This window comes from Tachypleus tridentatus, chromosome 2, assembly GCF_004210375.1.
Source record: "Tachypleus tridentatus isolate NWPU-2018 chromosome 2, ASM421037v1, whole genome shotgun sequence".
NCBI classification, from domain to species: Eukaryota; Metazoa; Arthropoda; class Merostomata; order Xiphosura; family Limulidae; genus Tachypleus; species Tachypleus tridentatus.
In genome coordinates, this window is record NC_134826.1 from 6,641,913 (window position 1) to 6,657,795 (window position 15,883).

General features: G+C 31.2%; 1 protein-coding gene across 2 annotated transcripts; it reads left to right on the forward strand.

Moving 5' to 3' along the window:
- The first annotated feature begins 4,630 nt into the window (after positions 1–4,630).
- Positions 4,631–15,382, forward strand: LOC143237578 (charged multivesicular body protein 5-like). Of its 2 annotated transcripts, XM_076477001.1 has the most exons (8): positions 4,631–4,804; positions 7,880–7,985; positions 8,715–8,760; positions 10,169–10,262; positions 11,392–11,463; positions 12,510–12,618; positions 14,475–14,596; positions 14,885–15,382. In XM_076477001.1, coding segments are annotated over exons 3-8 (450 nt in total). In that variant the 5' UTR covers positions 4,631–4,804; positions 7,880–7,985; positions 8,715–8,758; the 3' UTR covers positions 14,936–15,382. The 2 variants fall into 2 exon arrangements, with proteins under 2 accessions (XP_076333116.1, XP_076333124.1); XM_076477009.1 differs by lacking the exons at positions 7,880–7,985; positions 8,715–8,760 and having other exon boundaries at positions 4,651–4,804.
- Positions 15,383–15,883: the final 501 nt, after the last annotated feature.

Genomic DNA, 15,883 nt, shown 5'->3' on the forward strand with positions numbered 1-15,883 from the left:
AAATAGAAATCTGCCATGTTTTTCATCCTTATTCTAGAAATATATTTCTAAATCAGAATAGCCCATGTACACATTTAGACAGTTATCTCAATTACAAAATATTATAGTGTTCGATCTAGTGAATTGTTGGCGATGGAAGCTAATATGAAATTGTTTAGTAAAGACTTATTAGTACTTTTAAAATCAACAACTTTTATTTAACGGAAGTATGCCCCAAGATAAAGAAAGCCGTGGGGCTAAACACTGCTTAATAGAAACGACTGTAATTTTATATTTGTTTTTTAAATTTCGTGCAAAGCTACACGAGGGTTATCTGCGCTAGCCGTTCCTAATTTAGCAGTGTAAGGGTACAGAGAAGGCAGCTAATTACCACAACCCATCGCCAATTCTTGGGCTGCTCTTCTACCAATGAATAGTGAGACTTACCGTAACATTATAACATCCCCACAGTTGAAAGGGCGAGTATGTTTGGTGTGACGGAGATTGGAACCTGTGACCTTCAGATTACGAGTGGAGCGCCTTAATCACCTGGCCATGCCAGGCCTTTTATGGCGAAAATATGAAACTTATTTTTCGCTTGTTAAAAACATAAATAATCAATACGTAATAATTTCTTAATTAAAAAAAAAACTTCGTTCAGTTTCATGTGTTATTTTACATATACCACGAAGAATCGGTTTTCTCAACATTTCTTGAACACATCTGTAGTTTGTTTGAAAATCATTTTATTTGATACTTGTAGGGAAATCACTCGTGATTACCTGAAAATACCTACGTTTTACTTCGAAATACAAAAGTATTCACGTTGTACATTATCAAAATTATATTTGATATAACATATATTATTAAAACAGGCGTTAATTTTTATTGGCTTTTAAAGTATCTTTCATATAACACTAACAAGAATATTTATTATGCTTTGATATTCTTATATCAACAGATTTTCTCAAGGTATTACGTAGGTCTACTTTTTAATGAAATATTCGTGCAAGGTAATTACTGAGTAAATATGAAATTAACTGAAGCATAGAGATTAAACACAATGGACATCTGACGTAAAGGGTAAAAAGATCTTTAATCAACAAACAGTTTGTATAGTTGATTAGGATACAAGGCTGTCTTTCTCTCACATCAAAGAATCAGGTTTAGTATTGGAACGCGTCTTTCTGTCAAAATATTTATGTTGAAACCAAGTAGAACTGTATCAATCTTTATCGAACAAGAATTTTCGGATTTACTCTAACGACTTGAGTTATTGGTCGTTTCCCTACAACATAGTGAAGGTTGTAACCTCTTGATATGAACTATTTGGTCAACAAAGGACACTGGTGTCTTCGATCTGCTTGTACAATGTGTAAAGTTAAGCAAAGCGTTAGGCGAGATACTAAAAATTTCAGCTAAAACAAGAATATTAGCAATCATTAATGTACACACACATAGTACATTGTCGATTCTTACGCTTGAGAATCTTCTACGACTTTAGTGAATAGGCGGGAATTTCACAATACATATTTGATAATATAAGTTACACGCATTTGTAAATGTATATTTAACTGGAACAAACGTAGATATTAAAATAAATATATATATAATAGTAAATCCGTCACATCCTAAACAAAGAACTATATTCAAATACATCAAAAGAAAAGCATTCTAATTCTGTTTAATATGCAAAATAAATATAATACACGGTACACTACGAAGTTATTAAATATAATACACGGTACACTACTAAGTTATTGAATATAATACACGGTACACTACGAAGTTAATAAATATAATACATGGTACACTACGAAGTTATTAAATATAATACACGGTACACTACGAAGTTATTAAATATAATACACGGTACACTACGAAGTTAATAAATATAATACACGGTACACTACAAAGTTATTAAAGAACAATACTTGAGAAATACACACAACCCAAAAACTAAAACACTTCTAGTCTAATAATTTAAACCCGCGAAAAAAAACCCCTCATTGATTAAAAATGAGAATAGTACGTTAAAATGTTTTAGATAAATAACATTTTATAATGACTGTTACATCATGTAAAGATAAAATGTTAAATAATGAAATAATATGCGTAGATAAAAAAAACTCTTTCATGTAAAAAACAATAACAATTTTACAATAAAAAAATGACATAAAACATAGTTTTAAAATGTAAGTTTGTTTGTTGTTTTTTAATTTCACGCAAGGCTACAGGAGGGCTATCTGCGTCAGCCATTCCTAATTTAGCAGTCTAAGGCTAAACACCTAGTCACCACCACCCACCGCCCACGTCTAAGCTACTCTTTTACCAATGAATAGTGGGATTGATTGCGACGTTATAACGCCCCAGGCTGAAAGGGCGAGCATATCTGGTATGAAGGGGATTGGAGGCCGTGACCCTTTGATTATGAGATGAATGTCCTGCACACCTGGCCATATCTGGCATTAAAATACAATAATAAACATTTTGACAAATACAATAACACACAAAAAATACATTTTAACAATACATACACTGTACAGACAAAATGACATTGAGCTAAAACAAAACTGGGGTAATTCCAACATTAACCAAAATTAAAACAAATACAAAAAGATAAAATAATTTTAACACAGATTACCTACCGTCGATATAAGAAGATACTCTAACAGACGAGACATACACAGTGTCTGAGTTCAAGACATTTCACGAACAGGCCTCACTTTGCAACGAAATTCTCCAATGTCTTAAAATGTTACTACCAACCCTTTTATATGCTATTACCTTTTTCTCACTAGCATCTGGCCTGAGGTGACTATTTTATATCAATTAGTAATGGAAACTACATCTGTTAAAAGTAATAATTACCTCACACTTAATGACTGCTCCTTGAATTGGCTGAAGAATCCCTATATGAGCTTGTCCCTGAGTATGTCCTTGTAATCTGATGATGCCATGACAGGTAGACATCCCTAGACTGAAGAATCCTTATATGAGCTTGTCCCTGAGTATGTCCTTGTAATCTGATGATGCCATGACAGGTAGACATCCCTAGACTGAAGAATCCCTATATGAGCTTGTCCATGAGTGTGTCCTTGTAATCTGATGATGCCATGACAGGTAGACATCCCTAGACTGAAGAATCCCTATATGAGCTTGTCCATGAGTATGTCCTTGTAATCTGATTATGCCATGACAGGTAGACATCCCTAGACAATCTTGCAGATCATCCATGTATGTGGCTATACTTTAAATACTGATCTTCTGAGCCCTAAACATGACCCCATGTATAGAATAATTTTCCATAAGAGAAAACTGGTGAAACGTGGGTGTTTGCGTGTTTATCTTATAGCAAAGCCACATCGGGTTATCTGCTCAGCCCACCGAGGGGAATCGAACCCCTGGTTGTAAATCCAGATTTTTTTCTCTTTATTCATCCCATCTCAAACAAAAATACATGAAATACAACACTAGTTAGATATGGAGAGAAAACATTGCAAGATACCACCTTCTAAGAAATTACAACAAAATGTATAAAATGAATTAGAAAATATAAAAGAAGTAATGGTTAGCGGTAAATCCGGAAACATACCGCTGTACTAGTGGTGCACTGGTGAAACACCTATATTTAAGTCCTCTTCGTCCGTTTTCTGGGGGCCTGGCATGGCCTAGCGCGTTAAGGCGTGTGCTTCGTAATCTGAGGGTCGCGGGTTCGCGCCCGAGTTGCGCCAAACATGCTCGCCCTCCCAGCCGTGGGGGCGTTATAATGTGACGGTCAATCCCACTTTTCGTTGGTAAAATAGTAGCCCAAGAGTTGGCGGTGGGTGGTGATGACTAGCTGCCTTCCCTCTAGTCTTACACTGCTAAATTAGGGACGGCTAGCACAGATAGCCCTCGAGTAGCTTTGTGCAAAATTCCAAAACAAACAAACAAACAAACCGTCTTCTGTCTACTCTCAGAAATGTGAATTGGATTGTCTGTTACTGATTCCAGCCATTCTAGGTAGTTACAACTCTAAGTTTGTGTATTAGTTAAGAAGGAACAAAAGGATGATAAACAGTTAAGTATATTTCATTTTAGGACTGTAAGTGTGATGATAAATCATGAAACAAACAAAGAAAAATTGTGTTCCTTTTTATCAGCGCAAAGTTGAAATAAGCTATTTACCATAACAAGAATTTAACCCTGGATTTTAGTGTTGCAATTTGATAAACCTAGCACTGACTCACTGGGAAGGAAAAAAAATATTTATAGGTACTATCAACGTTAATGAGTTTTACTGTTACACTTGTTAAAACTGTCTGCGCAAAACCGCAGCTGTAAATATAAATAATTCACTGTTTATTCCTTGGAACGAGCTTTTAAACTTATTCACAAGCAGTTTAAACCTTGTATTTCATTCTTTATGTAAATATCCCAACATTGTCACTTGTAGGTTTAAATGTTTGTTTTGGTTTTAAAAAACAGAACTATAATGTATATATATTTTTAGTTTTTTTTACCCTATATTTCAATGCGCAAAAATTTTTCTGTTTTTATTTGTAACAGTGCAGATCTGCATTAATATTTTCGCCAGCATATAAAAGGATATTTATGAGTTTTATACAATGAAATTGGTGTTAGCTGCGTAAAAAATGTTTGTTGTAACATATAGGAGGGGCGCATGATAGTTAGTCAACTAAGCAAGTAGCCAAACCGGGGAGTGTAGTAGCTTTCGTAATTAGTAATATCACAACTTTTATATTAAATAGAAATGAACAGATTGTTTGGAAGATCAAAGCCAAAAGAGCCCCCGCCAAATCTCACAGATTGTATAGGCAATGTAAGAATATGAAGTTTAATACTAAATCTTGACTTTCTTAAAAATATAAAGGACTTAGTATTAAATATAACATTATATATTACCTAGGCCTAATGAAGTACGTACTCGAAAATCGACTTGAAACTAAATAAAAAAATAATTTGTAAAGTGAATGTTAAATATTAAGCGTAGTATATAGAAAACTTTCAGTGGCAAACAACATTATCCCATGACGATGAACAACAACAAATCGTGTAGCTTTCGGTGATTCAAGATTCACCCTAGTATTGCACCCCTGAGAAAGAGTAAAATGTAAAGTCTAGCAGTTTTCTTTAAATGAATTAATTATCATCGGAACAACAATTATTTTTCTTTGTTCAGTAGAAGATATAGTAAAACTACAAGAAAAGTGTTTTTATAAATACAGTGTGAGATGTGAAGACAACATATTGCAGAGGCCAACAACCCTGTTAGAAGAATAAATCTCTTGAAAGTGATTCTAATTTTGCCAAGATATATATTTCTGTCCCCTATTTCCACTGTTCTTACTGATAAATATGATGTAACAACATTTTTAATTTATTTAACAATATTAAGCACTTCAATGAGATCTTTAATCCATTAATCCAGTTTGATTGAACTCCATTTGTAAGAACCCTCTGTTTTCTTCCTTCTACCCACTTTACTGTCCAGTTAACTTATCCCCTACACCTACAGAGATAGTTTTTCTTACAACTATTTAATGTAGCACGATGTCAAAGGCTTTCTGAAAATCCAGACAACCAAATCTACACCCACATAAGCAGCAACCTTTTCAAATAATGTCATAAGATTTGTAAGGCATGATTTATCCTTACCAAAACCATGTTGACTAGGTAATAAAATTTTCAATTTGTTAAATGAGTTAATGTCTTTTATCAGATTTTCAGACACTTATCCTATGTCACATGTAAGACTAACAGGTCAATTTAAATCTGTGATGCTTTTTTAAAATTGTAGACCCTCTGTGAATAAACTTGGATTTTTACTTTACCCACTCTTTTGTTTTTATAAGTAATATGTTCATCTTCAATATTGAAAGATTCAAAATTGAAAACTTTAAAAATTTTCCACATTTGCTCAGTGTCTCCAGATAACTCATCTGTCCAATTCACAACAGATGTTACTTGTATCCCTTCAAAATCTGCTCTTTTGAAATGTGTAACCTGATCTCCATATGCAACAAATCTGATACAGCACCCAGATGTTCTCTAGTTTTCACTTTCTCAACAATTTATGTATCAAACATTAACAGTAAATCTACAATAACATTGTTGCTAGTAGGTTCCTTGACTAACTGATGGAAAAAGCCATCTTAAACAGTTTCCAGAAACGTTTCTCCCACATGGTTTGACTCTAGCATTTCCTAATCTGTATGTCTGAAATTAAAATCATTTTTAATTATGACTTTGTTAACAGTTGAAATCTTCATCTCATTGTAAAGTTTATCACTAATTTCATCAATTATCATCTGCTTGTCTGTAACAAATCTCATCAAAAAATTTTACCCTTTTATATCCACTAAAATGAATTCAATATCCTGAACTTTAACAGGATCTAACTTTTATTCTATATATAAAGCCACTCCTCACCTCTTTAGTACTCTGTACATATTAACTCTGTGTTTCAAATACATTTCTGTATTTAAAATAATATGTTTAACCATGATCAAAATCCTCCATTCCTATCAGTATCCTCAAATCATCTGTTTTTATTTTTTTACACTTCTAGTAGCAACAGTTAAGCCTATCATTATAACTATTTCTATACCAATAGCAACAGTTAAGCTTATCGTTATAACTATTTCTATACTAATAGCAACAGTTAAGCCTATCATTATAACTATTTCTATACCAATAGCAACAGTTAAGCTTATCGTTATAACTATTTCTATACTAATAGCAACAGTTAAGCTTATCGTTATAACTATTTCTATACTAATAGCGACAGTTAAGCCTATCGTTATAACTATTTCTATACTAATAGCAACAGTTAAGCCTATCATTATAACTATTTCTATACCAATAGCAACAGTTAAGCCTATCGTTACAACTATTTCTATACTAATAGCGATAATTAAGCCTATCGTTATAACTATTTCTGTACTAACTTCCTATGCTAAACTTTTTGTACTAACTTCCTATGCTATATGTTTTTTTTTTGCATTTCAGTTTTCCTGGCCCTCACCATTGTCTTGTCTGAGTTTAAAACTTTTCTTACTGCTATGTTTATAATCCTTTCAAACAAGCTAGTCTCTACCTTATTTAAATGCAAACCATCCATTCCAAAATGCTTTCTTCTCTTATTGAAATAATCTCACAAGTTCAACTAGTGTATTCACTCATTAACTGAGGCCTAGTATTTGTCTTTCGTGAGACACTCATAATTTCATTTCTTCAGTTAATTCTGGGTGTTATCCCTGACAACATTAAGTTATGGCCTTTTTCTTTAAATTCCTTCATCAGTCCCCTGTACTATTAATAAACTTTTCTAACCTATCTTTATTATATCTCTTGTTATGTAAGTTATGTTAACCCCTTGAGTAATATAATATGATTCTTTCTTCCCTATCTACCCCACAGACCATTCTATCCACATATCCTGTCACTGAATCACCTATAATTACTTTTTTGGAAGATTGTATATGTTGCTGTTGTGTCCCAGCCAGTAAGTGGTCCTTTGAAAAGGAAATTAGACACCAGTCACTGGTGGGTTGTGGGTTTTTATGGAAGGCTACCATGACCCATGGGTGGGTTGTGTGGGAGTCAATGTGTTACATTTATCATTCATGACATATCCTGACTCGTTTGCTTTCCTTCCAGTAGTTCCTCATTTGCACAAGTCATCTGTGAAAAAGATAATTACAATTATATCTCCTACTTTTATTGTACCCTTTCTAACTTTCTGAAAGTTATTGTTAGCTGACATTAAATTCAGAGAATAAGGTGAAACCCTAATAGAAATATTTATATGTACATGATCAGTGATGTTGTATTACTTTCTCTAGTTATTTATAATAATGTCTGAGTGTTGATTTCTTTAATTCTACAAACATAGGTGGATAGTCGTGGAGAATCAATTGATAAAAAAAATTTCAAAGCTTGACCAGGAACTTGTAAAGTACAAAGATCAAATGAAAAAAATGAGAGATGGTCCCTCTAAGGTAATGTACTAACAAGCAAGTCACCATTGTGATATATGATATTGTTTGTTTATTGTATGGGTGAGTGCTGTATCATTTCTTGTAGGTTTGGAAAGTATGTACAGTGTATACAATACAAGAATGGATAATGTATTTTGTGTCTAAGGTGAATGATTTTTTTGTATGAAATGGCTAATATATTAACGTATTAACAATAATTATTTTTAAGTTTTAGAGAAAAAAAAAAGACCTCAAGGGTCTTAAAATATTTTTTGTCATTAAGTTTCCATATATAATTATATGTATGTCATGAAAATAAAGTGAAAGAAGAAAATTTGGTGGAAAGGTTTGAACGACCCCTTCATTTGGTTTGAACAACCCCTTCATTCTGTTTGAACAACCCCTTCATTTGGTTATTTCCATGTGATTATTTGAAAAGTGTTCAAAATGTTTTATTCTTGTTTGTGCTTTCTCAACTTTTCTTTTTTAACCCTCAAGGTTTACCAATGCATAAATCCTATTTTATATGCAAATTATAATGAATTTAAAATGAAATGAAATACATTTTCTCCAATAAAAATATTTAATTTTATGTGAGGTCAAACAGTTTTCTCAATTTAAAAAAATTATTTTTAAATTTTAAATTCAATACATTTTTTCCAACAGTGTCTACTTTTTAAATAGTTCTAGTTCAGGATTCAGAGTATGTGTGCACTTTAATTTCATGTTACAAATTTTCATATGTTTCAGAATGTGGTGAAACAGAAAGCAATGAGAGTATTGAAGCAAAAAGAATGTAAGATGTTCTACAGTTTACTGTTATTTAAAGATAACTGAAATATTAGTTAGTAAGTTATTGGTAGGAGGTACATTCTTTGTTCTGACTAATTTATCATAAAACTGTTTCCTTATTGACCAAGTAAATTAGGTTAGTACTGATACATAGTAGTTTTAAAATTTTTAGGTTTACAGGCTTGTATTTGGTAGAAGTTTTGATATCAAGAGTTATATAGAATAGTTATATTTAAGTTAAACTTCTATTTAATAAGTCAAAGAAGTGTATAAAAACTAGTATAGTTTAGACACATAATATTTAATGTAATCCAGAATGAGTAGTTTAGATGTTAGTATATTTAAATAAATATAAATAATGTTTAACCATTTGCAGTCTCATATTTCTAGTTTGTATAGGAACAAAATTACATCAAATGTTGAGAGAATGTGAAACCTATTTCTGTAAATAACTTTCAAAATAATATGAATGTTGAAATTTATGTTTGTATGTTTTATTAACATTTGATAAAAGAAAGGGGGGGGGAACTACTGGTCTTAGGTTTTCATTTTTGCCCCCAGAAGTTGTTGTTATTCAGATAGTGTAAATTGTTAAATGTCCCATCAGTAAAGATAACTTGTCAGTGGACAAAAGTAAACCTGAAACCTGTGAACTTCACACATTATTTTTAGCTCAAAATAGTTTAATAAAACACAATGAATGTTTCAAGTTGGTGATGTCAAGGATTATAAACTTTGACAATTTATAATTCTCAAACATTGTCTGAAACCAGAATGACTTTCTTATATAGTTACGCTAGATTGTAAAGTAACATTTATTGGTACCTTTTGAGGCTATGTTGACTCTTGTGTTTTACAAACCAATAATGGTTGTTTTAGTGTCTGTGTATGAAGTAAAAGTAGGAAATTAACGTAAGAGTTTTCAGTCTTATTTGTTTATATTTACTGACTTGATGGCTTTCTTGAATTATAGTTCTAAAACTCAAGGTCATGGTGGAAGCTAGCATTTGTCCTCATACGAAGGTGAAAATATAACATCTTTTTTAAACACAAACATAAGGATTTAAATATAATTAATTAGGCAACTATATATTGCACCATTTCTCACAACAAGTCCAAGCACATGATGTCAATAGGCCTACTTGAAACTGTCTTTCAGGTTAACTGATATGTGTAACAGTAAATAGTTGTTGTATGTTGTGGTTTCTTATTCCTTTAGTTTTCAGACCTTGCATTGTAATTACCCTTGAATTAGTTTTATTAAAAAAGTTTATAGGTGGCATTGTACCTGCATTGAGATATAAACCCTAGTCACCACCATTGGAATGATTTACATGAAAAACATTTATTGCAGCAGTGGATGTAATGAATCTTCCATGTTATTACTTATTTTTTTATAAATTTATTCCAAGGTATGAAAACCAGCGAGAAAACCTTATGCAACAGTCTTTCAACATGGAGCAAGCCAACTATGCAACCCAAATGTTGAAAGACACAAAAACAACTGTAAGTGTTTGATAAATATTTGTTCTAGCCATTTTCTCTTGTTTTTAATGTAAAACATTTTATCATGTAATACATTGTGTTAACTACTAAAATTCTTGTTAAAAACAGGTTATTCAAAGGCATTGCAGCTTATAAATAAAGGTATTCAAAGATGGGTCTGTCTTGAAATATTCTATAGTGTGGTGCTATACATACACAGGATATCACAATGTATCTAGTTCACATTTTATTATGATCATAGGGTTAAAACTTTTAAAAATGATTTAGAAAAAATATGAAAATTCTGTAACAACTAAACTAATAAAATATGCATTTCTAGTGTGTATAAACTGTGTACATTTAATATTTTTTGGTACTGTGTTGGTTAAAGTAATTTTGCAAAATTATAGATAAAATAGTTTTATTTCTTTCAAATTTATATTTAGTAAAACATGTGCCTCTTAACTTATGATAATGTATTATCACCACCATAAAGAGAGATTTACTACACAGGTAAAATAATGATCCAAATGTATTTATTTGCAGAGTGTATACTGTAGGGTAAAGATAGGCAAATTAATTCAATCTATTAAAATAGTCAGTTACCTCTGAACATTTAGTATGTTAGTTGGTGCAATGTGAAATAAACAAATACTTTGAATTAATCTTTTATACTGAGGATAGAATTATAAAACAAAATCCATAAAGTTTATAATTATTTTTAAAAACATTATTATGGTTTTCACATGTTTTAGAATACCTCATAAATCATTTTAACCTTAGCAAGCTCACCATGTAGTATTACCACAGGTTTCCTATAACAGGAGTCGTTTGTTTATAATCTATTAGACGTACCGCTACAGTCTTTAGTTGTATTATCACTCGAAACTTAAGAACATTTGTTTTTATTAGTATGTAATGTTAAAATCTGTATGGAAAAACACACTAAGTGATGAAACTGTATTTCAGTTTATAAATTATACATTTTCCTAAACACTTTAGGAATAAAAGGTGTATCTTATTAAACAAAAGTTTGTTCAAAATCAGTTAATCAGATTATAAATATAGTCTATAGTAATTTGTTTAATAGTTTATGAATTGTATACTATTTGTTTTGTAGAAATAATAGTGCAAAATGTTTTTTGTTCAGGTGGAAGCCATGAGAACTGGTGTGAAAGAAATGAAGAGAGAATATAAAAGGGTTAACATTGATGATATAGAGGTGTGTAGTTGGAAGTGGCTTGTTATGTATTCCTTTAATCTGTGTTAAGGTTTTAAACTTTCAATTTGAGTATTCTTTTTTGTTTGCAAGCAATGTTCACAATGATGCTGTTACATCTACCCTGTGTTGTTTAACGAGTGAGGCTTAAACAATATTGTTGACATGTGAGGTAGTTTATTATATACAACTTAACAGTAGTTTTGTTATGTTGGATAACAACTAATGTTTTCATCATTTAAATATACCTATTGTGTATATTTATGAACCTTAGTAATCACTATTGTTAGGGCCCGACATGGCCAGTTGCTTAAGGTGCTAGACTCATAATCTGAGGGCAGCAGGTTTGAATCCCTGTCACACCAAACATGCTTGCCCTTTCAGCTGTGGGGGTGTTATAGTGTGATGGTCAATCCCACTATTTGTTGGTAAAAAAGTAGCCTAAGAGTTGGCTGTTTACTAACAATTACTAAAGTTAGTAAAAAGTTAAATTGTTTATTAGATACTCTAATATAAAATAAATAATTCAGAGGTTTTTGTGGTTCACATTAGTTATATTATGATGTTATAACAGACACCATGTAGCAACTTAAAGTATTTCAAGTTTTAAAATCTAACAAGAGAGTGGTTAGTTTACATTTTTAGAATTGTTTGTCAAGATACGTTTATAACTTACTTGTATATTTACTAGCAAGCATAACCTTTTTTATATGTCATGATGAGATTGTAGTTTCTTTTGTATACTTGATGTTTTCAGATAAAGTACCCAAACTTCTGGTTATTTATAGGTAAATTTAACACAAAAGTACGATACTCTTTAACCCATACACTTTTAAAAGGTTGAATTTTGTCTTTCAGGATCAAAGTGGAAATTTCTTTTAAAAGTGTGTGGATTAAAGGGTGTTGTATTCCTGTGTTTACTTAACATTATGATTATAAAGAAGTTATTTATCCTGTATGTTCACCTCCCTTGTGTTTCAGTGTTACTCTGTCCAAGTGAGCACCTTGATTTAGTAAAGATGTCTGTTTAATATGACTTTCTGTTTAAGAATCTTCAAGATGAACTGGAGGACATGATGGGACAGGCTGAAGAAGTGCAAGAGGCATTAGGCAGAAGTTATGGCATGCCAGAGGTTGACGATGATGAGTTAGAAGCAGGTTTGTTTTATATCACAGTAAAGGAATGTGGCACAGTGCTAGAAACTAGGTTTCAATACATGGGTATAGTACAGGTAACCCTTAACTACAAACCTTAAAACTATAAACAAATATTCAATGTTCCCCACCCCCAAAAACAAATTAGTTTATTATTACCTCAGAGTTTTTACTTAATTATTAACAGACTGTAAGTTGCATTTCTCCAGATATTAAAAGTATGTGTTAACTTTTTGATACAATATTAAAATCTTTTATTTTAGGCTATGTGATGTTATTGTATGTTTTCACCAGTGGTTTTGTTTCCCACTACTATTATAATCTTAACTCTGTCTGTACAAAATTATATGAAATGTTCTCCAACTTTTCAAAGTTATATAAATGTGGTCATTCTAACTTAAACGTCACTGAACAAGTGTGTTATGTGACTACTTTTTATTGTGCTAAATGTGGCTTATTGCTGCTTTAAAGTAAAATGTGTGACAGTTGAAGTGAATGCTTTATCAATTGATATAAGCTGTAAAGTAACACTAAGTGCTAATGGTATAAAAATAATTAAACATTACATCTTATCATGGTTTTTTTTTACTCACCAATGTCCATATAAAAATGAAGTGCTATATCTCATATCATATTTTATTATGTTCAAAGATATTGAACACTAAGTTTCACATTATGCTTTATTACACACTAATATTAAGTATTTTTCATAAAGTCTTTGTAATTTTTCGTATATATCTGAAGCAGCTAAGCTTGTAGATTTTAGCTGTGTTGTTATACAAGCCAAATTTGTCTTCACTGTAATTCTATTGGAGGTATTTATAGAAGTATTCCAAGGTTTATAAATGTTAGCACAGGGGCAATCATTAGTAAGTAGGTTCAGGTATATCTTATGTGATACATAATACACTGTGGACAAGAATCTTAACAAATGTTTGTGTCAGGTTAATGTGTATGGAGTATCATGTGCAGTGTACATACTTTGTAAAACACATCAATGGGGCATTAATGGGTACATCAGTTCTTAATGTAACAAGCCCATGTGGTGAATCACATTTTGTTTAAGAATTATGTGAAGATCTAACACCTGTGTGGTATCATTTTAACAGAAATATGGCACTGATATACCAAACTAGTATTTCTATGTGTTGTTTCAAAAAACAGGAGTATATACAGACATTAATATGTGCACCAAGGATATATTGATAACACTTGCACAAGTGAAATACTCACATATTGATGTGTTCCAAAGATATACAAGTTGTTTCAGCCTAGTGTTTTTGTTATTAATATACATTTTTGATTTATAGACATATTTGTGTACAGTGTAAACTGTTGTTGGTGGTTAAGTTACTAATACAATTCTGTTACACTTAATTTTTTGCTTACATGATTTTCTTGAGTCTATAGGTAATTCCTGAATATGCTTTCAGTTTAGGGAGATGTAATAACTGACCAAATGAGGAATGAGTTTTTTTTTATCTGTAAATTGATGGGTTATTCCAATGTTAAACTTTATGGATTTGATAGAAAACAATTTCTTTGTTTTCTCTGAGGAATGTTTTTATATATGTATTACGGCCTGGCATGGCCAGGTGATAAAAGCACTCGGCATGTAATCTGAGGGTCGTGGGTTTGAATTCTCCTCATGCAAAATATGCTTGCCCTTTCAGCTGTGGGGGTATTATAAAGTTACGGTCAATCCCACTATTCATTGGTAAAAGAGTAGCTCAAGAGTTAGCAGTGGGTGGTGATGTCTAGCTGCCTTCCAATAAGTTATAAGTAGAATTTTACATTAGCTATTTTAATGATAGGAGAGTTAAATAATCTTGTTTAAAAACGAAATGATGGTTTTACAGAACTTGATGCTTTGGGTGATGAAATAGCTCTGGACGAAGACACTTCGTATCTGGATGAGGCATCTAAGGCACCAAATGCTCCTACTAGAGAGCCTGGATCAGAAAGCATAGCTACAAATCAGGTTAGTGGCTTCTTATGTAATATCTTTATTTGAAAGTCAAAAACTGTTTGACAATTTGTTTTAAAAACATGTGCAAAAAATTCAGTTTCTGAAATTCTAGAAGTATCTAGTATATTTTAGTAAAACAATAATCTAGAAGTTGGGTGTAAAAGAATTATTTTAGATGTATTAATGTCTCCACTGTTAACTGACAAGAATGTTTTCAATAACAATGTGTGTGTGTGTAAATACATATTTTTTGGAAATTGTTACTTTATTACATATTTTACAATAATTTTAATTTCATAGGAAGGAGTTCTGGTGGATGAGTTTGGATTGCCGAAGATACCTGCTTCATAATTTCAGAATTATCCACTTCATTACAAGCTGATATCCTCGTGAACTGTACATAATTAATAGGATATTTGATTTTTACAGCCGTAATATTTTTTCCGTATTATCGAAATACAAATTACATTAATAATACTGATACAATGAACCTTTTGCTTCAATTAAAATACTGTCAAAATGAAAAAAAAGATGTTAAAAATATGCATTTTGTGTGTTTGACATATCCAATCAGAACATTGAAGATGCATTAGTGACATTTGTATGCTTGTATTCCCAATTTATTTGTTCTCTGTGTTGAAAAACAACCTATGTTTGGAGATTAATGTAATTATTTTATGATTGTTGCTGGTTCATACATTGACACTGGATATTTAATAAATCTTTAATGTATCTTGCAACACTAAGTGAAACATTTATATAAACCCTTAAGTTTATTATTAAATTCTTTATTTGAAACTTGGTACAGAGATTTGTGTTTCTGAGAACAATGGTTTATTTTTGGGTTTGTGTTCAATATTTTTGAAAACATTATGTATTTAATTTTTGAACAAGACTGAAGTTTAACTTAATTTTACCTTTATTTCAAAATGTAGGAAAAAAATGTGATTGAAATTTTAACGTTACAGAATTCCAGATTACACTTGTACACAAAACAAAAGTGTAGTTTTAAAATTGCTAAGTTAATATATGTGAAAGTTCTTTAAAACAGTCGATCATTAAATAAAGTAGCCAGTGCTTAATATGTGCAAAGTCTAATTCTACTTTCATGGGAACAGTTATAATTTACACAGGTAATAGAATTTAACTGAAATTCTAATACTGTTTCAGTTGAGCAACTTTGTAAGATATTTTTGTGAGTTTTAATGTTGTGATCTTAAATATTTGTTTTTTTATAATTCTCAGGAATTCGTTTTTGTGACTAAGTACCAATGTAACTTGTTTTAAAAACTATTATGT

Coding starts and splice junctions, on each gene's coding strand:
- LOC143237578 (XM_076477001.1), top strand. Junction 12,619..14,474: donor CGATGATGAGTTAGAAGCAG/GTTTGTTTTATA, acceptor ATGGTTTTACAG/AACTTGATGCTTTGGGTGAT. Junction 14,597..14,884: donor AAAGCATAGCTACAAATCAG/GTTAGTGGCTTC, acceptor TTAATTTCATAG/GAAGGAGTTCTGGTGGATGA.